Source organism: Pseudorca crassidens, chromosome 3 (genome assembly GCF_039906515.1).
Source record: "Pseudorca crassidens isolate mPseCra1 chromosome 3, mPseCra1.hap1, whole genome shotgun sequence".
NCBI classification, from domain to species: domain Eukaryota; kingdom Metazoa; phylum Chordata; class Mammalia; order Artiodactyla; family Delphinidae; genus Pseudorca; species Pseudorca crassidens.
In genome coordinates, this window is record NC_090298.1 from 167,442,075 (window position 1) to 167,465,734 (window position 23,660).

At 42.2% G+C, this 23,660-nt stretch overlaps 1 protein-coding gene across 1 annotated transcript; it reads left to right on the forward strand.

Moving 5' to 3' along the window:
- TNFSF14 (TNF superfamily member 14) lies at positions 1-3,981 on the forward strand. Its single transcript, XM_067730193.1, has 4 exons — positions 1-244; positions 1,726-1,762; positions 2,008-2,049; positions 2,655-3,981. Exons 1-4 carry the CDS (start codon positions 26-28, stop codon positions 3,080-3,082), a joined length of 726 nt encoding a protein of 241 aa, XP_067586294.1. The 5' UTR covers positions 1-25; the 3' UTR covers positions 3,083-3,981.
- Positions 3,982-23,660: the final 19,679 nt, after the last annotated feature.

A 23,660-nucleotide genomic window follows, 5' to 3' on the forward strand; every position in this document is an offset into this window, starting at 1 on the left:
GTCTTGGGGCCTCGTCCGCTCAGGCATGGAGGAGACAGTGGTGAGGCCCTCGGTGTTCATGGTGGATGGACAGACGGACATCCCTTTCACAAGGCTGGGGCACAGACGCAGGAGACAGCCCTGCAGTGCAGCCCGGCTGGGCCTGGGCCTCCTGCTCCTGCTGTTGACGACCGGAGTGGCTGTCCAGGGCTGGTTCCTGCTGCAGCTACACTGGCGCCTGGAGGTGATGGCCGCTCCCCTGCAGGTAAGTGGTGCTGGGGTGGGGGTGGGGGGGCTCGAAGCCAGTGTCACTGAGCATCTGTGTGTGTGTGTATGTGCAGAATGGAGGACAGACTGAGAGCAGCCCAAGGCAAGTTAATTCACCTCTTGGAACCTCAGTTTCCTCATCTGTAAAATGGGCGTGATAATAAGCATCTTCCTAGGGAATAAAATATGACATTGTGTGTGTAGTGCCCAGCTGGCCCACAGCAAGCATTCAACCAATGGGAACTGACTTTTTTTTTTTAATTGAGATATAATTGACATAGGACATTGTGTAAGTTTAAGTGTACAACATATTAATTTGTTACATAGATATTGCAATAGGGTTGCTATTGTAGTGTTAGCTAATGCCTCTCTGGTATCACATAATTATCATTTCTTCTAGTGGTGGGAACTAACAAAATCTAAGCCTTTAAGAAGTTTAACGTTTATAACACAGTTGTGTTGTCTGTAACCCCTGAAATCGACATTCTGACATGGCTAGTTATTATTATTTTTTAATATTTATCGGACTCTTCCATCTAGCCACTTTTATTTTTATTTTTAATTTTTTGGCCGTGCCGCGCAGCACGCGGGATCTTAGTTCCAAGACCAGGGATGGAACCCGCACACCCTGCACTGGAAGCACAGAGTCTTAACCACTGGACCACAGGGGAAGTCCCTGACATGGCTAGCTGTCATCAGCCGTAACCAGATCACCATTTTTGGGACTGTCACTAATCCACTGCGTCCGAGTCTGTGAAAATCTCTCTCTGCATCCATTTCCCATTGGCCTTGGATGTCTCCGTCGGTCTGTCTGCCACACCTGTGGGTCTGTGTGTCCCAAGCCACGCCCATGTGGTCTCAGCCTTTTTGCTTCCAGGTCCTTTCTCCTCGTGGCGGGAACGGTGCTGCTGTCCTGCACCCATGTACCCACACGGCCATGTGCTCACCTGTCTACAGCCCATGTGTTGACATCATGTGTCTTTGTTTCTGCGTCTCCGTGTGCCCAGACCCACGTGGCTCCATAAACCACGCAACCCACGTACCTGCATCCACGTGTGACTTGTCAGTGTGTCACACAAGTGTCCAGGTCTGTGCCCATGTGTCCATATCCACACGTTAGCATTTATGTCCAAGTGTCCAGCCATCCACGTGGCCATGTGTCTTTGACAGCACTTTTTTACTAAACCCTTATAGTACCTGCTCTCTGCCGGGCACTATAATATGCTTTTCACATGAGAATTCGCTGAATCTGAAGCAGGCGCTTTTCATGTGTCCATTCACAGAGGGGAAAACTGAGGAACTGGATGGTTAAGAGCCCGCTGGGCGGCGGGGTGTGAGGTGGGGTGTGCACATGGCCTTGGATATGTCTGAGGGTGATGTCTGTGCCCGTGGTCTGCATGTGTCTCTCAGCCACGGGTCTGAGTGATGCCAGGGCGTGGGCCCCGCAGATCCTCACCATGGGCTGCTCTGCACTTTTAGGACAGAGGTGCAGGATCCTGGGATCAGCTGGTGCAAGGTGAGTCAGGGTCCTGGTCCCAGGAGAAGGGATGGAATGGTTCCCACGCTGCCCCCACCCCTTCAGCCCATTGCCCAATGTGATTTGCACAACTGGCTTAAGCCCCACAGATGCCCGTCCCCCAAGCTGGAGAAGCAGAAGTTTGGGTCATTCCGGAAAGGGTGGGGTTGACACCAGGAGGCGGACTGAATGACCCCTCTGGAGGCTGGCCCTTACCCCTCTGACTTCTAACCCTCTCTCCCCAGATCGGAGGCCCCAGCGGGCCAACCCGACAGCACACCTCACAGGTGAGGGGGCCCCCAAGTCCTGGCAGGGGCTAGGGGTTCAGCGTGTCCTGGGGAGACCAGACAGACACCCCAACATGGCAGCGTATTCCTTCCTTCATTAATTATTCACAGAACTGCCCAGAGCACAGGCACTGCCTAGGTCTGTGAATTTCCTAATTTTATTTATTGAATAAACCCTCGTACCAGTGCTTACTCTGTGGCACTCACCGTGACGTCCTTTCCACCTATTAATTCATTAAATCCTTAGCCGATACTATTCAGAGCTCCATTTTACAGAGAGGGAGACTGAAGAACTCAGAGGTTATAAGCCTACTGGGCCAGGATGTGTTCTGCCACTTACAACTTCTGACAGTTTGGGCAAATCAGTGGCTCTGTGCCTCAGTTTCCCCGCCTGCAAGAAGGGGATGAAACGAGTTAAGATGTGTGATAAGCACGTTATTTTGTCACCTCCTGGGCCTCCGTTTCCCCACCTGTAAAGTGAGGATAAAGTGGGAACAGTCTAGCACAGAGGGGGTGGCACTCAGAGAGGGGTGGCAACTGGCCTGGGGTCACACAGCGAGCGTGGGACCTGTGCCTACCAGCTCCCCCTCTGTCTCCCTCCGCAGGGGCCAACTCCAGCCTGACAGGGAGTGGGGGCCCGCTGCTGTGGGAGACGAAACTGGGCCTGGCCTTCCTGAGGGGCCTCACCTACCGGGACGGTGCCCTGGTCATCGCCCAGGCCGGCTACTATTACATCTACTCCAAGGTGCAGCTGGGCGGTGTGGGCTGCCCCCAGAGGCTGACCGGCGGCCTGCCCATCACCCACGGCCTCTACAAGCGCACGGCCCGCTACCCCGAGGAGCTGGAGCTGCTGGTCAGCCGGCGGTCACCCTGTGGGCGAGCAAGCAGCCCCCGGGTCTGGTGGGACAGCAGCTTCCTGGGCGGAGTGGTCCACCTGGATGCCGGAGAGGAGGTGGTGGTGCGCGTGCCTGATGAGAGCCTGGTCCGAGTCCGCGATGGTACGCGGTCCTACTTCGGGGCGTTCATGGTGTGAAGGAAGGAGCCAGGGTAGACTGAACGGAGTCCGACAGACAGAGGCCTCAGAGGGTGCCTCGGGAGACAGGAAAACCAGCAAGAAGAGATTTTGGAGTGTGCCCAGAAGAACCCCAGACTCGACAGGTGGAGAGCTAATTGGGGACCACCGGGACCAAGAACCCAGTTATCCCACAAGGTGAAAGACCCAGCAGGCACCTCTGAAGAACCAGAGGAGACTGCAGACCCTGCCATGGACAACACTGAAGACACAGACCTGGAGACTTGGGGGTCTGTTAGCCCCAAGCAGGGGTAAAGCTGATCTGCCTGATATTCAGGAAAAAGGGGTGAGGGGTGGGTATTTATACTTCTGATTCAGAACTAAGTGGGACTTGGGGGTCCGGGGAGTTGACTGAGAACAGGAAACGTCTTATCACCCTCTCCATTCTCACAAGTGTGGGCAGAGTGAGGGAGGGCAGATTTATCACCAGGACTCACCCACCAGTGGAGAGCCCCGCCCAGCCCCACCCATGGTCTTAGTCACCTACCCAAGTCCCACCTACGGGCTTGTGGCCACACCACAGCCTGGCCATGAAGTTACACTCAGAGATGCAGGCATAGGGATGTGCTGGTAGATGTTTGACAACCAGGTTTTCTGGGAGGGGAGAGGCTTTGTAGTATCTGTCGATTTCCATGGTGTAAATATTCCCACTGTGGCTGGTCTCTGTCTCCCATATAAATCATCAACCAGTTGGCTGTATCCCAGCTCTGCTAAGAGCTCACATTCCATCAGGACAGCAAAACTGTTTCAGCACCCAAGCCAGAGCCTGGCACAGAGCCACTTGGAAAATGTTTGCAGAAAAAAACACAAAGAAAGAGAGAGTGAGAGAAGGAAGGGACGGAAGGAGGGAGGAAGAGAAGGAGGGAGGGAGGGAGGGAGGGAGGGAGGAAGGAAGGAAAGAAAGAAAGAAAGAAAGAAAGAAAGAAAGAAAGAAAGAAAGAAAGAAAGAAAGAAAGAAAGAAAGAAAGAAAGAAAGAAAGGAAGGAAGAAAGAAAGAAAGAAAGGAAGGAAGGAAGGAAGGAAGGAAGGAAGGAAGGAAGGAAGGAAGGAAGGAAGGAAAAAGGAAAGGAAGAAAGAAAGAAAGGGAGAAAAGAAAGAAGCTACCATCACAGCTACAGCATCACAGAGAATCACAGCCCCACAAGATCAGTCACTCCTTCACAACCACAGACACATACACACAAAGCATCAGATTCTCATACAACCTCACACAAGTCATAGCATCACAAGCCCTCAATCACAAACACTGCATTACAACCACATAGGACACAGTCACACACAAGTCATCATCAGAGCCTCAGTCACCCACACAAGCCATACAGTCACACCACGTGTGACACACAGGATACAACGCTTCTCACATCAGACTTCCACATGCTGTCTCACAGTCACACCCATCACACACAGAGCATCACAATGGCACACACACAAATACACACACAGCCTCAAGTTCCTCCTAGCCAAGACATATACATACTGAGGTGAGGACCAGACTTAGTCTGTAGCCCTGGTCCCCTTGACCACTGGTCTTGGAAATAAATGGTGAACTTTGCACTGGATCTGTCTAGTTCATAGGGGAAGGACGGCTCATGAAGGCATAGGGATAGATGGGATGACCCACAAAGGTCACTTTTACAGCTGAGAAATACGAACCCAGCTGGCTCAACTCCATGCAGGAAGCTTAGCAGGGAAACCAGAGACCTGATGCCCAGGTCTGCCTTAGCCTCAAATCGACAATTCCTGAGAAAGCAGGGGCTACACACTTCCAAGTACCCTAACTGCAGACCTCCAGCACAGATTGGCAGTCTACCCAGACAGGCGGAAGCTTGGAGTAACTGGGGGCATGAAAGAGTGTGGGGCGGGGCAGATAATGATATGCATACAAATCAAATGGTTTATGCAAATGAGCATGGACCCAGGAAGTAAGACTTCCCTGGAGCCTAGGATGAAGACTCAGACCTCAGAGGTGAATGAATCATTCTTGTTATTGTTGACATTGTTGTTGACATCGTTGCCTGGTACAGGGGTGAAGGGGGCTTTGTGATCAGATGGTCCTGGGTGCCAAGTCTACTCTACCACTTCCTGGCAGTGTGACCTGGAGCAAATCCCATCACTTCTCAGTACCTCTTAGGTAACAAGAGTCCTTACCTCCTAGGTTTATTGTAAAGATTAAATCTGATGAGGAAAAAGCCATTTGGTATGGTGCCTGGTACACAGTAAGAGAGCCATACGTGTGTGAGTGCCCTAAGTGATTGACAAACGTTAAGGAGAGCATTTGTCAGGCACGTCGCCTACGCCAGGCATCTCGTGCAAGTCACACCTTTATCTAGATCCCTGGGCAGGAGCTGTTGTCGCCCACTCTGCCTGCACCAAAGGCACACAGCTTTGTGCCTCTCTGCCTGTGTTGGGCTGGTGGGAGATGAGACAGCCCCAGACGCCCAGACCCCACCCATGCTGGAGTTTCCTTTACTCTCATCATGGTCTTTCTGTTTCTGTGGCTTTAATGAGGAGACCAAGGCGTGGGGAACTTATCGAAGCCACCAGCAGCCACCAGCGTCTGCCTGGGGATGGAACCTCTAAGTTTAGCCTCCGAAGATCATTCCTGGGAGGGGCCTTGATTTCAGATAAAGTGCAGGAGCAACGAGGCCCCAGCCCAAGCCAGTGACCTACTTTACAACTTCTTAGAAGTCTATCTACTTGATTTCCGCTTTCACCTCTGGTGTCTTTTCAGATTTCACCCTCCCGCCCCACCAACTCTCTCAAGACCCAAAGTCTGCTATCCTCACACTCCTTCCCAGCCCAGGGGCAGGAAACTCTCCTGCTTCTGTCCATCTCTTGCCAGGATCCAGAGGTAATAGAAGGCAAAATAATGGTGATTACATTGTTTCTTAATTTCCTATGATGACACGATGCCCTTCCCTGCTACATCTCACTGCATACAAACACTGAGATGCATCATCTCGGAGAAACAGAATGGGTCTTACACCAGAGCCAGACCACCTGGGTTTAGATCTCTGCTCTGCCATTTCCCAGCTGGGTGATTTCGGGATCCATCCTTGGCCTCTTTAGTCCTTAGCAGATTTTTTTTTGTGAGCATAGTTGTAATCACGTGCACATTTAAATGTCGGGTTCTTTTCAGTTATTACATAAGGTGACCTTACATCCATAGACCACGTCTAAGTCACTGAGAGTGTTTTTCAAATGGGAATTCATAGCCAGTGTTTAAACATTACAAAACTTTCCACGTGGACAAATCCAGATTTCATGGCAAGTTGGAGGTTACTACAACTCAGGTTGGGTAGCGATTGTCCCCTTTGGACAGGGCATGAGCTCACCAGCTCACAACAGTCTCCACCCCTCCCTGCGGTTTCCCACTTGAAGGCTGAATGTCAGTTGCCTTTCTTCATCATGTTCGCATGATTGTTTTTCTTAAAATAATAATGATCTTTAATTATAGGTCATACTTCTAATGTACCCACTGCGTGACAGGCACTGTGCTAAGTGCATTAATTCACAGTAACTCATTGAATTCTCAGTGGTGGGGGTGGGTACTGTTATAATACCCATTTTATGAATGGGGAGATCTAAGCACAGAGAGGTTAAGTCATTTTTCTATCAAAGGTGGGAAAATATATGACAGCCTAGATGACCATGAGTTTCAAGAAAAATGAGAGTTCCTAGTTGTATTAGTTTCCTATTGGTGCTTAAGACAATACTAATTTGTTATCTTACAGTTCTGGAAGTCAGAAGTCAGAATTGAGTCTCATGGGACTCAAATCAAGGTATCAGGGGGCCGCATTCCTTCTGGAGGAAAGATTTGTCCCCAAGCCCTTTTCTCAGGCTCTGCCTCTGTGGGAGCCCAAACTAAGACATGTGCATAGCAAACATGAATCTCAGCTCAGAAGGAGTGAAAAATAATTCAGCTTCCTTTTATTCATAATGCAACTTAATTTATGCAAAGATCCTTTTGCACTGGCAAGCTGAGACCTTGATATTAGTCAGTTGGGAACCATAGCTCTCCACATGCTCCTGTTCCAAGACTGCCGAAATTCCAGGGAGCTTAGGAAATGCCAAGGCATTAAGGATGAGGGAGAGATCTGTCTAATTCTCTGGCTACACATGCACACTGGTGCCCCATCTCTTCTGATCCGCCTACGCTCTATTTTCCTACTTGTGACCTATCAGAAGTGGTACTTTCTCTGCCACTCCTGAAGCTTGTTCGTGAAGCTGACTTTTAAGCCAGGTTTAGGTACAGGAAACTCTTTGAGGCTCTCTGTGGCTTCAGCTGCCCAGAGACACCACTGAGTCATTTCCTTTTTGGGGACCTGCAGCCTCTCTGCAACAGAGAGCAGTACTCAAGCCTCTTCTAGTTTTCAGTCCCCCTAGAACTTCTCTGGGGGAACCTTCCATGTTTCCAAGGTTGTTTTTTTCCAAAAAGCAGAGCACAGGAACTGCCTGCCCTGTCATGGCTGTTGAACTGTGTCTTCCCCAGAATTCATATGTTGAAGCTCTAACACCCAGTATCTCAAAATGTGACTATATTTGGAGATAGCACCTTAAGAGAGAAAATTAAGGTGATTCAAATGGGCCCTAATCCAGTATGACTGGCGTCCTTATAAGAAGAGATTAGGACACAGATGCACACAGAGGGAAGACCATGTGAGGACACAGGGAGAAGGTGGCCATCTATACAAACCAAGGAGAGAGGCTTCCGAAGGAACCAACCCTGCATCCCTTTGATCTTGGATTTCCAGCCTCCAGAATTGTGAGAAAACAAATTTCTGTTGTTTAAGTCACTCAGTCTGTGGTCCTTTGTTATGGCAGCTCCAGTGAACTAATATATCACCCTAACCACCCTCCTGCCCCACCCCACTACCTAGGCATAGTTAAGATATGCCAAGTGCTTAATAGAGCAGTTCCTGGCACATACTAGGTGCTCAGTAAACATTGGCCATCGTTGTTGACATTATCATTATTTATTTCTCCCATCCCTTTCCCCATTTGGGCAGAAGTTGGCTTTGTATGTTCATTTCTTCACAAAAGAGATGGTGGAAAGCAGGAATAACCTAAGAATCTCCACCTGGCATTGATCTCCAAAAGCATAAAGTAATGGAGAGGTTTAGGGTTTGGCCAGAATTGGGGGGGGATACGTAGGGATAATTCTGAAGAGCCACCCTGGCTTCAGAGCTCCCCGTGAGACCCACTGAAGCCCCTGCTGTCAGAGCCCAGCACTTCCCTCTGCCGGGTCCTGCTGCCCTCACACCCTCACACGCGCTGAACCTGACAGCACTTGGCAATTAACCTCCACCATGCAAATCTCCCTTGCAGAGCCTGTTTTGCGGAAACACAATCTTTTGAGAGCGGCCTCAGCTGACACAGACAGACCCTGCTCCTACTACAAACTCATAGACATGCTGAATAAAGTATAATAAAATACTACAACATATAGATGAACTTGAAGAAAGAAACATCCCTAGATGCTTTTGGAAGAGAGAAATTAAAGCCAGAGTGACAATGGGGTGGGGGGGAGAGGCTGTTGGTCAATGGATCAGGGTAGGGGTGGGGATTGGTCCCAAAAGTAGACTCTAGGGGACAAAGAAATGGGGATGTGGTAACCCTTAGGGTCAGCCATGTGGCTCAGATCTATAGGACACCAAGGAAAGGGAACTGGGGCCCCTGCCCAGAACCTGAAGCTTGGAAAAGTAGTCCATTCTGATTAAGGGGGTCTAGAAAAAGTCTACCTGTTATGGGCAGGGAGAAGAGTCACCCACAAAGGATGGAGACCTCAGACCTGCTTCACGTGTGAGTGCATTTTGAGTCTCTACAGAAAGTGCAGGAAGCATAAGCAAGCTCCTTGCGGTCAGGGAATGTGTCTTGTTTTTTCCATCTCATAGCCAGAACACAATAGGTTCTCAGATGATTGCGGTTGAATAAACTGACTGTGACTGACCTTGACCAACAGAATGTTATGGAAATTCCAGGAATTCTAGACTCTAGTCCTCAGGAGGCCAAGTAGCTTCCAACGTTTGTCTTCTCGGAGCCCCGAGTGGCCATGTGAAGAAGTACAGCTATCCGGTGAGAGAGGATGGGTGGACGGAGAGCCCTGGAGGATGAAATGATGTGAGAGGCAATCCGTATAGTTCCACCAGCCTCAGATAAGCTGCCCCAATCCATAGAGCTGAAACTAACATCCTCCCCAAGCCCTGCCGGGCCAACTCACAGAATTATGAGCAAATTAAACACTTGTTGTTTTACACCACTAAGTTTGGGGTGACTTGTTATGCATCAGTAAGTAACTAATAGACTGTGCAAGCCCTTTTCTATAACCATACAGATAGATAGGCAGGCAGACAGACAGGGAGACAAATAGATGGATAAATAGATGGGTGTTTCGATGGGTGGATAGTTAAGTAAGGGGATGGATGAATGAATGGGTAAATGAGTGAATGTATGGGTGTGTGGGTGGATGGATGAATGGATGGATGGATGGATGGATGGGTGGATAGATGTGTGGATGGGCGGTGGATAGATGGGTGGGTGGATTGGATGGATGGACCGATGGATGTACAAACAAAGAATGAATAAATGGATGTTGAATGAATGGATACACACATAGATTCTAAATCAAACTCTAACCTTAGTAACAGCCTATTTTGGCAAAAAAAAAAACCCACTAATTCATATCATGTAGGCATCCATTGTAGAATGTACCCCAATCTTAGAGTAAAATCTGTGGAACTAAGGCAAAAAAAAAACAAAAAAAACCAGGGCTAATATATATGCCAGATTTATATATAGCTTAGAGGAAGCAATAGGTTGTCACGGGTATATTATCCTGATAGCAAGAAAGTCCTCTGAGAGCATCTTTTATGTCCCAAAAGGAAGCCAGGCAGATGATAAAGTCTACTCCTTTGGCCGATGTGCCTGTACCAAGACTAGTACCAATACTGTACCAACACTGCTTTCACTAATATAATGAATACAATAAGTCCTGCTATCTGGGAGGACAAAGCCCTTCTTATTCTACATCTTCAGGATTATCTTGGTTATGTATGGTCCTTTACTCTGTCAAGTTCCATGGAAAACCCAGTTGAGATTTTTACTGGAACTGCCTCGAATCTGTAGATCAAACTGGAGAGTACAGATATCTTTATAACACTGACTCATCCAGTTAATGAACATGGTATAACGCTCCTTTTATTTAGGTCTTCTTTAATGTTTCTGAAAAATGATTCATAACATTCTCCATAAATATTTTGTACCATTTTTAGGTTTATTTCTAGGTGCTTTACATTTTTGCTGCGGTAATCAATGTCATCTCTTTTTTAAATGATATTTTCTAACATTTGTTGCCGGTATCTACAATGTAATAGACGTTTGCAGTCATCACAATGACACTAAAAAAAAAGTCCCTAAAATGGACGTCCTTGTCTAGATTCTGATCTTTAAGTGAATGCTTTTAATGGTTTATCATTAATGATGAATCTGCTGTAGGGTTTTTTAGGTGGCCTTTATCAGATTAAGGAAGGTCCCCTCTATTCCTAATTTGCTAAGAGATTTTTTAAATCATGGATAAATGTCGAATTTTATTAAATGTTTTCTCTACCTCTCTTAAAGTATCACGTGGTTTTTCCCCTTTAGACTGACAATGTGGTGAATTATGTTCATCAGTGTTCTAACATTAATCCAAACTTTTATTCCTGGAATAAATCCAATTTGGTCATGATATCTTTTTAATACATTACTGGAGTCAATTGAGTGGTATTTTATAGAGGATTTTTGCATCTGTGTTTAGAAGGGAGATAGTCTGTGGTTTTTCTGACTCATACTATCCTTGTCAGGGTTTGGTATTAAGGCAATTCCGGCCTCATAAAAGAAACTCTGTGTGTGTGTGTGTGTGTGTGTGTGTGTGTGTGTGTGTCTGTATTCTGAACTAGTTTGTGTGCTGTTAGCATTATTAGCTACACAGATATGTAGTCGAACTCTCGTGTAAAAACATCTGGATCTGGTGCCTTATTTGTGGGGAAGGTTTGTGTGTGAGTGTGTGTATGGCAAGATTTTAAAGTTATTCTTCAATTTCTTTAATGAGTTTTAAGCTCTTTAGACTTTGTGTTTTTCCTTGATTCCGAGTTCTTGAAGTTATATTTTTCTAGAAATGTGGGTATTTTATCTACATTTTCCCAATCATGGGTGAATAGATGCCATATTGGTGAATAAAATCATTCTCCATGTCTTTTTAATGTTTCTTCAACCTCTGCAGCCTCTGTAATTATGTCCCCTTTCTTATCAGTAATACTTCTTTTTTTTAATATTATGTTTTTTACTTACCCAACTTTTCAAACTATTTATTTATGTGTTTGTTTTGGCTGTGCCAGGTGTTAGCTGCAGCACGCAGGATTTTTAATTGCGGCATGCGGACATCTTAGTTGCGGCATGCATGCGGGATCTAGTTCCCCAACCAGGGATCGAACCCGGGGCCCCCTGCACTGGGAGCACGGAGTCTTACCCCCTGGACCACCAGGGAAGTCCCGATAATATTTCTAATTTTCACTTTTTCTTTGTTTTTCCTTGATCAATGTCACCAGAAGTTTATCGTTTTTCTTCTTTTCAAAAAAACTAAATCTTGGCCTTTTTAATTTTTTGAGGAATCATCGTACTGTTTTTCTATCGTGGCTGCACCATTTTACATTCCAACCAGCTCCCCAAATATTTGTTGTGTATTTTTCGGGGGCTCTGTGCATGTATCATACATGTGGCCACGAGATCAAGGTTGTTCGTGTATTGTTCAAATCTATGTCCTTACTTTTTAAAAATTGAAGTACAGTTTATTTACAATGTTTCAGGTATACAGCAGTGATTCAGTTATACATACATACATACATGTATGTGTATATATATATATATATATATATTCTTTTTCAGATTCTTTTCCATTATAAGTTATTGCAAGATATTGAATATAGTTCCCTGTGCTATACAGTAGGACCTTGTTGTTTATCTATTTTATATATAGTGGTGTGTATCTGTTAATCCCAAACTCCTAATTTATCCCTCCCTCCCCTTTCCCCTTTGGTAACTATGTTTTCTATGTCTGTGAGTCTATTTCTCTTCTGTAAATAAGTTCATTTGTATCATTTTTTTAGATTCCACATATAAGTGATATTTGTCTTTGTCTGACTTTTCACTTAGTATGATAATCTCTAGGTCCGTCCATGTTGCTGCAAATGGGATAATTTCATTCTTTTTTATGGCTGAGTAACTTTCCATTGTATATATGTACCACATCTTCTTTATCCATTCCTCTGCTGATGGACATTTAGGTTGCTTCCATGTCTTGGCTACTGTAAATAGTGCTGCTATGAACATAGGGGTGCATGTGTCTTTTCGAATTAGTTTTCGCCTTTTCTGATATATCCTTATTTTTTGTCTGCTTGAGCTATGGATTGGTAAGAGAGATGCTTTAAAAATCTCCCACTTTAGTGGTGTAGTTACCTAATGTAACGTCATTTAGATCCTTCCCCCACCCCCACTTCAGGTCTTCAAATTCTGCAGAGCATTTTTACATCAATAGCACATCTCAATTCGTATCATCCACATGTTTGAGGAGTTCCGTCGATCCTTGCTTTATTTATTGTGAGACTATGTTATTAAGCACATACACATTTAAAATTGTTATATTTTCATGACAGAGAGCTAGTTATATCTAGTAAGGCTTCCTACATTAAAGTCTATGTTGTCCAATAATTACAGGGTTAAATCAACTTTCTTTCTGGCTGTTTACATCCTTTAACTGGCAACTTATTATACCTTTTAAGTTTAAATGCAAACAACATGTTACTGGATTTTAATTTTTCTTATCCAGTCTGACAATATTTGTCTTTTACTTCGAGTATTGTACTGATGCTGTCCAACAGCAATGTAATGTGAGCCATCTCTGTCATTTAAATTTTTCTAGCAGCCACAGTCAAAAGATGAACAAAATGGTGAAATTCACTTTAATAATATGTTTTATTTTAACAACATAACCAAAATATTATTGCCTCAAAAGGAATCAATATAAAGTTAGTAATATCTTACCTTTTTTTAATTCCAGGTCTCCAAGTTCTGGGGTACATTTCACACTAACAGCACACCTCAATTCAGACCACCCACATTTCAAACGTTCCGTTGTGATATATGGCTTGTGGCCACTGTATGGACTAGTGCTGACTTAGACCATCTACATGAATTGCAATTACTAATATGTCTGGATTTATTACGTGCTTTCAGATAGTTTTTTTCTCTCCTTCCTTGCCTTGTTTGGGATTTTTCTCATTCCAATTTTTTCTTACACTCAGTTCAGAAATTACACATCCTATTCCTATTTTGGACATTTCCTTAGACGTTTTATTTTTTTTTTAATTTTTAATTTTTAAATAATTTTGTATTGGAGTACAGTTGATGTACAATGTTGTGTTAGCTTCTTCAGATACTTTCATTTATAAATGTAATCTATCCAAATCTAGCGTTATTCAGTCTTTTTCATCTCCAAAAGCCTCCGAGATGGTCTGCCTGTATCCACTTTCACCCCCTACAGGCCATTCTCCATACAGCGGTTAAAGTGAGATTTTTGGTAAACTTTTTTTTTTTTATGTGTAAAATGTGCAAAATCAGGCATCATCTCACATAAAGACATCTGTTTGATGTCTTTATCAAATGTTTTCGATATCCAAAAACACTTTAGGATAAAAAAATCTTCTTATACTATTTAAAAAATGAAAATTACTAATCAAAAGGAACAACAGCCAACTCAAGTATCACAGAGAAGCAAAGAGTAACCAAGGATTGTAAATTCACTTTTTAAAAAAGTTGTTTAAACTTTTTAAAAAGTCGTTAAAAATTAAACAAATGTCCATCGACAGAAGAATGGATAAAGAAGATGGGGTACATATACAATGGAATATCACTCAGCCATTAAAAAGAATGAAATAATGCCATCTGCAGCAACATGGATGGACCTAGAGATTGTCATACTGAGTGAAGTAAGTCAGACAGAGAAAGACAAATATCATATGATATCGCTTATATGCAGAATCTAAAAAAAAGTGATACAAATGAATTTATTTACAAAACAGAAACAGACGCACAGACTTGGAGAAGGAACTTATGGTTACCAGGGGGAGGGTGGGAGGGAGGGATAGACTGGGAGTTTGGGATTGACATGTACTCACTGCTATACTTAAAATGAATAACCAACAAGGACCTACTGTATAGCACAGGGAACTCTGCTCAGTATTCTGTAACAACCTAATTCAGAAAGGAATTTGAAAAAGAATAGATGCACATATATGTATAACTGAATCATTTTGCTGTACACCTGAAACTAACACAACATTGTTAATCAACTATATTCCAATATAAAATTAAAAGTTTAAATAAAACATAAACAACTTACATTTACTTTTTAATTGAGATATGATTGACATACAAAAAAGCTGTACATATTTAATGTACATATCTCTATGAGCTTGAAGATAAACACCCTTAAAACCATCACCATCAACAATGCTATAAACTTAAACATCACCTCTAAAAGCTTCTTTTCTATTTTTTTGTGATAAGAACATTTAACATAAGATCTGCCCACTTCAAAATTTTTGAAGCGTACAATACAGTATTTTTAACTATATGCATTATGCTGTATAGTAGATCTTAGGACTTATTCATCTTCCATAACTGAAACTCTGTACCTGTTAAACAGTAAGTCCCCATTCCCCCTCCTCGAGCCCCTGGCACCCACCATTCTATATCCTTTCTCTGTAAGTTTGACTGCAAGTCCCTCATATGAGTGGAATCATACAGTATCCTTTTGTGGTTGGCTTATTTCAAGTACCGTGAGGACATCCAAGTTTATCCATGTTGTAGCAAATGGCAGAATTTCCTTCTTTCTTAAGGCTGAAAAATATTCTATTGTATGTATATATCATATTTCCTTTGTCCATTTATTCATTGGTGATCACTTAGGTTGTTTCTATACCTTTGCTATTGTAAATAACACTTCAATGAACATAAAAGTGCAGGTATCTCTTTGAGATCCTGACTCCAACTATTTTGAGTTTATATCCAGAAGTAGGATTGCTAGACGGTAAGGTAGTTCTATCTGAGGAGTTTCCATACTGTTTTCCATAGGGGCTCCACCATTCTGTATTCCCACCAACACACACGCACACGCACACACACACACACACACACACACACACACACACACACCCTACTAAGATATTGATTGGGATTGCACTGAATCTATAGATCAATAGATGTTGATGTAGAATTAATGTTTTCACAATATTGTCTTCCAATCCATGATCACAGTATATTCTTTTGCCCCGCGGCCACTTTCCTGCCAACGTTGATGGACGGTGAGGCCCTGTCCGCGGCCACCAATCAAGGGCAAGCTGCTGGACCCGGCAGATGGTTGGCTTCAGGAGGTGGGGCCGACGGACAAAGAGGGGAATCCCCCAGGAGTGCGCATGCGTATGTCAAGTAAATAAACGACCCCAAGCTAGGAATGAATGGATGAATTAAAAGAGAAAAAAATAAATGAAAGAGGGAGGTAAAGAACTCCCTGTTTCCACGCACCTCAAATTCTGGTGTGCGCGCAAACAAACTGGGGAACGTAAGTGTTCATCTTTACGTCGCTTTACCTAGTATGGTTCTCTGAAGCTAGTAAATACTTGCAAATACTGAAATGAATAGTAGCAATGCTGAGCCCATGTTTATTGGGAGTGATCAAGAATTGAGACGAGAGATAAGGTTGGAAAGAGGGACAGGGACAGCCAGTAAAATCGCCCTTTCCTTTATTACAGTTTTTATTTATTATACTTTGATAACATTATAAAATAATGTAAAACTTATAAGATATATTACTATATTTTTCACAAAAGAAAGGCAGGTTCATTGTCGAAAATTTAGAAAAGGAAATCCAGAATAAGAAAAAAATGGTAAAAATCACTCAGAGATATCTCTCCACTGTTACCGTTTGGGTGTATTAGCATCCATTATGTTTTAAAATATATACAGGTGTATATATATATTTTACACAAAAATGTAATTTTGTATATTGCTTTCACTTAATAATAATATACATCTTTCCATATTAACAAAAAAAGGGGGGAGGGACAGGGATGTATAGGAGCAAAGTGTTTGTATACTATTGAAAATATGTTAGTATTATTAAAACTAAGTTGTCATAAGGTTGCTAAGGGGTTGGGTTGTAATCCCCAAGACAACGACTAAGAGAATAATTTTTGAAGAGAAATGAAAGAGGAAAAAGAAGGGCAACCAAAATGGTACACTACAAAAAGTCCATTAAATACCCAAAAAAGGCAGTAATGGAGGAAATGAGGAAGAAAACATATACAGAAAACAAATAGCCAAACTGCAAAAGGAAGTCCTTCCATATCGATACAGTAAGTCCCCTACGTGAGAACCTTCAAGTTGCGAACTTTCAAAGATGCGAACGTGCATTCCGTCATCGTCAGGCGTGAGTGAAATTGCAGCCTGCCCTCCGTCTCCTACTGCTGACGATCTTTCAGCTCTACCATGTCCCACCTCCTGTCTCTCCTCCAGCCAGTAACTCTTCTTGCCTGTTCACCTGATGCCAGTCCCTCTCTGCCTGCTATTGTACTGTGCTACTGTACTTTTCAAGGTACTGTACTGTAAGATTAAAAATGTTTTCCTTATTTTTTGTGTTTGTTTGTTATGTATTATTTGTGTAAAAAGTATTATAAACCTATTACAGTACAGTACTATATAGCCGATTTTGTGAGTTGGGTACCTAGGCTAAGTTTGTTGGACTTATGAACAAATTGGACTTAAGAACAGGCTCTCGGAACTCATTCAAATGTAGGGGACTTACTGTAATTGCTTTAAAAGTAAATGAATTAAACTTTCTGAAAAGGCAGAGGTTGGGATATTGGATACAAAAAACATGGTTCATCCGTCCACAGAAGACTCACCTTAGCTACAAAGACACACAGAGGTCGAAAGTAAAAGGATGGAAAAAGATATTTCATCTAAATAGTACCAGAGGAGAGCTAGGAGGCTATATTATTGTCAGACAGAATAGACTTTAAATTTTAAAAAATTACAAGGCACAAAGAAGGATATTATATATTGGTAGAGTTTCAATGCAGCAAGAAGATATAACAATTATAAACCTAACTAGACCACCAGGGACAAGTGGCCAGTGACAAGGCCCTGGCCCATCAGCTGTGTAGGAATGAATTTCCACATAGAGACGGAAAGTAGTGAAGCAAGTAAAGTGTTTATTAGGAGGAAAAAGAGTACAAGATGTGTGGATAGACATATGGGTGGGCTCAGAGAGAGAGAGTCGCACCCTCGTGGGAGTTTGAATCACTTTTATGGGACATTTCTTCTGGGTTCCCTTGGCCAATCATTTCGATTTGCCTGGTTCAGAGTCCATATTTGGAATATCGCAGGGTCCTCCCCTGTGTGAGCACACATCTCTTAGCCAATATGGATTTTAACAAAGAGACCTACGGGTAGTAGACATCACTTACTATGGGATGGCTCCCCCTTCCTTTTTAATCTTCAGGGAGCCTTTCTGCACATGTGTAGTCAGGGAGGTCTCCTTGACTTTGAGAATGAGGAATATGTGATATCTTGTCTCTTATATGGGCAGGGCCCAGCCTCCTCCATCATCCTGCTTTTATGGAGTTTCTGCTATTATGGAGTTTCTGTCCACAGGGGAGAAACTGTTCAGCCTGGGGCCCATCTATCTCCTGCCTCAGGAAGACTCTTCTCAGTTAAACACTAAGGTGGGACTGAGTTATTAGGGGGAAGACCAGCCTATAATTTTTCCTTGAATTGGCTACCTTAAAAGAGTTTGTCATATGGAATCTAAGAGAAAAAAAAAAGGTCATGAAGAACTTAGGGGTAAGATGGGAATAAAGACACAGACCTACTAGAGAATGGACTTGAGGATGTGGGGAGGGGGAAGGGTAAGCTGTGACAAAGTGAGAGAGTGGCATGGACATATACACACTACCAAATGTAAAAGAGATAGCCAGTGGGAAGCAGCCACATAGCACAGGGAGATCAGCTCAGTGCTTTGTGGCCACCTAGAGGGGTGGGTTAGGGAGGGTGGAAGGGAGGGAGATGTAAGAGGGAAGAGATATGGGAACATATGTATATGTATAACTGATTCACTTTGTTATAAAGCAGAAACTAACACACCATTGTAAAGAAATTATACTCCAACAAAGATGTTAAAAAAGAAAAAAGAGTTTGTCGAAATAAAGAAATGAAATCGTATGAGAACTTCTGAGCTCCAAAGAAGGGACTCTCCTCCTGGCCGGCAATGGCCTTCTCAGGTGACTGAGAAACTTGCAGGAGTGGTGAAGGCAAGACCTCGTGCCGTGCAGCTGTCCCTACAGGGAAACCCACTCACTTAATTAACCAGCTGCTCAAGCAGGGATGTGAATAAGAACTGGCCATGCCTCAACCTGAGCACACGTGGTAGTCTTATGGGCCACTGGGAGAACCCAAGACACGTTAGAGGGGGCTGAAACAACTCTGGGGCAAAACTTAAAGGAGTTAAGCTCTCACGTAGCACATTGGCCCACCTCACGATCCTCACTAACAATTTTATTTCGACAAACTGACCTCGGCATGGGAAATAAAGCTTTGAAAGCAACAGAAAAAGGAACAATAGATTGCCAGGCTCCAATAATACCCCAGCCACAAAAGTACTTACTTAATTGGAAAATAAGGAAATCTTGCCCTAAAAATGAGGGGGCTCTTTTATTGAGTCTGCAATTAAGTTAAATTAAGTTTAAAAATCTGGCTCGGTAAAAATATCTTTTCAGATTTCTGACTTTAAACAAAGGCCTTCTAGGGGGCACATGCATTTCTCTTCCTGTGTCTTTGAGATGTAAATGTTCTACCTGATCTTCCCTAGGACATTATCTGTGTGTAAATGTGTATGTGCGTGTTTTGAGAACTTGACCTCTGCCATGCTATATTTGAGACTAAACTCTCCGGGTTTTACCTAGGTGACATCCTCCCCCACTCTCTTATGGAGAAGCCTCTTGCATCTTATTGGTTTGAAGTACTGGGCTTCCCTGGCGGCGCAGTGGTTGAGAGTCCGCCTGCCGATGCAGGGGACACGGGTTCGCGCCCCGGTCCAGGAGGATCCCACATGCCACGGAGCGGCTGGGCCCGTGAGCCATGGCCGCTGAGCCTGCGCGTCCAGAGCCTGTGCTCCGCAACGGGAGAGGCCACAACAGTGAGAGGCCCGCGTACCGCAAAAAAATAAAAATAAAAATACCTCTGAGTTACTATAATATATATATTTTATTCATGGCCAAATGATGGATCGTTTTAAAATTGGAGAAACTAACGAATTGGTAAATCTAGAGCACTCTCATTATAAACAGCTGTTTTATTGGTACCTATAAAAACAAAAATCAAATTAAAGGTGGAAAGAAATATATCTAAAGATTAACCTAAAAACTTCTTTAGTTTAAAACAAAGAAAACCTGGCTTGGGAAGCTTCATTTGCGGTCTTGGCTTCCCCTCAATGTGTCTTTCAGATGCTAATAAAAGCAGTAGAATAATTAATGTTAACAGGAAAAATCCTGTAAGGAAAGTCTAGATACTATTTCCAACAAGGTAAACAATTTAAAAGGAATTATCTCAAATGAATAAAGAAATCTTTAGATGATTATTTAAAATGGGATCAATAAAATGGACATTTATGTGATTAAAACACAAATTTCGATATTACTACACTACCTTAGGTTAAATGGGCCAAAAGGGACCCCTACTGGTCCCCAGCATTAAAAACCAAACAATTCTGTTCCATTTACCCCAGTTTTGAAAAATATATCTAAGGAGCTAGAAAAAAATTTACTCTGAGATACCTGACCAGCAATTATTTGGAGCAAGACTTAGACCAAAGGGTCTGAGTTCCCTGGCTCAATGCCCCTCTGGGGATCCCAGAGTCTTTTATATAAAAATAGATAAAAGTGAGACAGGAGATAGATGGGCCCCAGGCTGAAAAGTTTCTCCCCTTTGGACAGATACTCCACAATAGCAGGAGAGAGGAGGCTGAGCCCTGCCCAGATAAGAGAGAAAAGACCACATATTCCTCATTCCCAAAGTCAAGGAGACCTCTCCGACTACACATGCACAGAAAGGCTCCTTGAAGGTCAAAAAGGGAGGGGGCGTCACCCCATAGTAGGTGATGTCAACCTACCCATAGGCCTCTTCGGTAGAATCCATCTTGGCTAAGAGATGTGCACACACACATGGGAGGACCCTGAGATAAACCAAATTCGGACTCAGAACCAGGCAAAGCAAGAGGATTGGCCAAAGGAAGCCTGGAAGAAATGCTTCACATAAGTGATTCAAACTACCACGAGGGCTCAACTCTCTCTCTGAGCCCACCTAGATCCTAATGAAAACCAAAGTTAAAAGGTATAAAAGTCGACAGAATTGAGATGAAAGTGTATAAAATTGGTCTATTTAAATGGGCTTTATATAAGGTGGTTACATCTCTTCTGTTTAATTATATTGTGGGGTAGGCATGTTTCACTGGGGAATGCTTCCCCTGCATGGCATATAAATCAGTGCCTCAGGAAATATTAATTGAACATCTAAAGAAAACCAATAGGGTTACCTGAGCCATACAAATAAATAAAAACTGGAAACTAACATTCAAGAGCTAATAAAAATAAAAATAGTTGTTTTGCTCTGGGTTTAACTTGCAAACTCAGAATGAAGATCTTTGCTAATGCCTTATACAAGCTTTTGAAGTCATGATAAATTAAACTCTAAAGTTCTAGGACATAGAACTCATAAATTTCAGTTTAGTTAGAAATCTTCTCACTGATATATAGTTGGACAAATCAATCTTTTAGTATCCTTCAGGTGACAGATGTGTTCTTTGGGGAACTGAAGGCAACTGTCTTTCTCTTGCAAATCTCTACAAACCAGAAATGTAAATATAGGCCACAAGGACCTGGGACTGAGCCTAATTAGCTAAATCAGGCAAGACCTGAAACGAAGAAAAACGAAAGAGACAAAGTGACAGTTTTAAAATTCCAACCGCTGGGAATGCTCCTTCAGCAAAACTTTACAAATAGTAAAGCTTTAGTCATCTGAGCAAGCAACTTTAATGTATTCCAACTGCTTTTGTAAACTAGTGAGTTCATGTTGTAATACCTGATTCATAACTAAGTTTTTTTAAGTGAAGCCGTGAGACCTCTAGTTTTGCCCATTTATATTATATGTCTGTCTATACATTATACATATGAGATATCTCTGCCTCTGGAAAGTATTATCAAAGTTAAATTTATAAAGAGGTCTATTTAGTTTAAAAGTAAGCACTTACAAATTAAATATAAAAGAAACCAGCCAAAATGACTTTCAGGTTCACATGAACTGGGAAATATTAAATATTTAGTTGATACCTGGTATTAAAGTTTGTTGATCTAATTAATATGGACATGTCTTTAGAGTCATCAACATTAAGTCTAATACTGTATTATACCTAGGTTTAATAGAAGTCAAATAAGACCTTATAATATTTGTTACAAGGAAAATAACTTGATATGATGAGACTTTAAATGTAAATGAGATGAGAGCTTTTGGGTAAACTCTTTAAAAATATATTTTAGAAATGTCTACTTAAAATGATCTTTCCAGATATTTGGTAACTTAAAGTTCTAGAGTTGTGCTAATTGAAGTGATGGAAGCTTATTAAATAGATAATTTCAAAAAAAGATACTGAGATATCAATTACTAAATAGAGAAACTAAAGGCATTTAGGACTATTAATGAAAATGTTTGGTGCCACACTGAGATGTTCTCTGTAAGAAAACAAATGATTTTAGAAATTATCACTGATATTTATGTTCATCAATTTACAGAATGCTGATGTAAAAGACAGTTCATAGGGCTTCCCTGGTGGCGCAGTGGTTGAGAGTCCGCCTGCCGATGCGGGGAACACGAGTTCGTGCCCCGGTCCAGGAGGATCCCACATGCCGCGGAGTGGCTGGGCCTGTGAGCCATGGCCGCTGAGCCTGCGCGTCCGGAGCCTGTGCTCCGCGACGGGAGAGGCCACAACAGTGAGAGGCTCGCGTACCGCAAAAAAAAAAAAAAGGACAGTTCATAATTGCTTACTTCTTAGTTTTCACTAGAAATTAAGGTTTTTAAGAGTTGAGAATTCTAATTTAAACATGTAATTAAAGATAATAGAAATAATAAGCATCTCAGTGTACAGTGTGTTTTCAATAAAGAAGGTAAGAGGAATGAAATTACATGTTATTGAGGAAAAAGAAAGACAGTATGTCTTAGAGCTGGTTGGTTTTACTTGGATGAATAAATAAGGGACAGGCTGATCTGGATACAAAAACTGATGAAAGGCTGTGGAAAGGAACCCTGAGAAAAATGTTTTATGCATGGTCAGGATTAACTCAATTTAGATCGAAGTTAACTAAGTAAATGGATTTTGTTAAGTAAGCTAATACAAGACTGAAATTTCTCTCTCTGTTAGAGTACTCGTTTTTGATAACAGACTGTGTGAGTTTCTGTGCCCTCAAGTGATCTGTATTTGTTGTTTTCTTTTCATCGTTTTGTGACTTTGGTTAAATGAATAAGTATCGTTTCACAATGACCTATAATCCTGCTGTGTTTTAAAGCTTTGATATTTTTAACAAACTTCCCAAATATCAAAATCTAATTAAAGCTCCTTTAGCCTCCAGCTGACTCTGAGATGAAGGAACATCTCTGAGACATCTCAGAGAGGAATGTTAAACTAATTAAGTTTATTTGGTATGTTAAATTACTTCAGAAATATTGTCAAGTGATTGGAGATGAGTTTTAAATTATAGTGTATGGATAAATGTCATTAATATAGATATTCCAAAATTGATATGGAATCCTTAACATCTGATATGTTTTGATATAATCTTATCAGTCATAATTCTAGTTATTATCCTAAAATGTTATATGTCACAGAAATATCCAAGTTTCCTGCTAATTGCATTGTACCCGAATCTTTAACCATGCTATTTTAAGTTTTGTCTTTATAGACAATCATTTTCTTACACTGATGCTTTTAAAAAATGAAGATTTTCAAAAAGACTCGTAAAAATAACTTTTTTTTTTAACAAATATAAATTTCTGATAGCCTTCAGATAATACTACTGAACTGGGTAATAAATGACAAAACTCTAGTGGAAACTGATTACTTCATCCAGATCAACAGGAATTAATTACATGGGACTCAATGAACTGATGAATATGATTTATAACGACTTTGGGAAATATACTAGCCTTAATCTTTGTTTTCCAAAAAACAACCTTATCTCATGCTATGACCTACAACAAGTTGATAAAGCATCCCTTTGTAAACGAAGATGAAGCATTTATCTCTACCTGAACCTGCTAGAATTTGGCTTTTCCAGCTGGCTGTCCTGTAGACTTTAGGGTTTATTGCAACTGGATTACAACTAGTTATGTAACAGGGAAG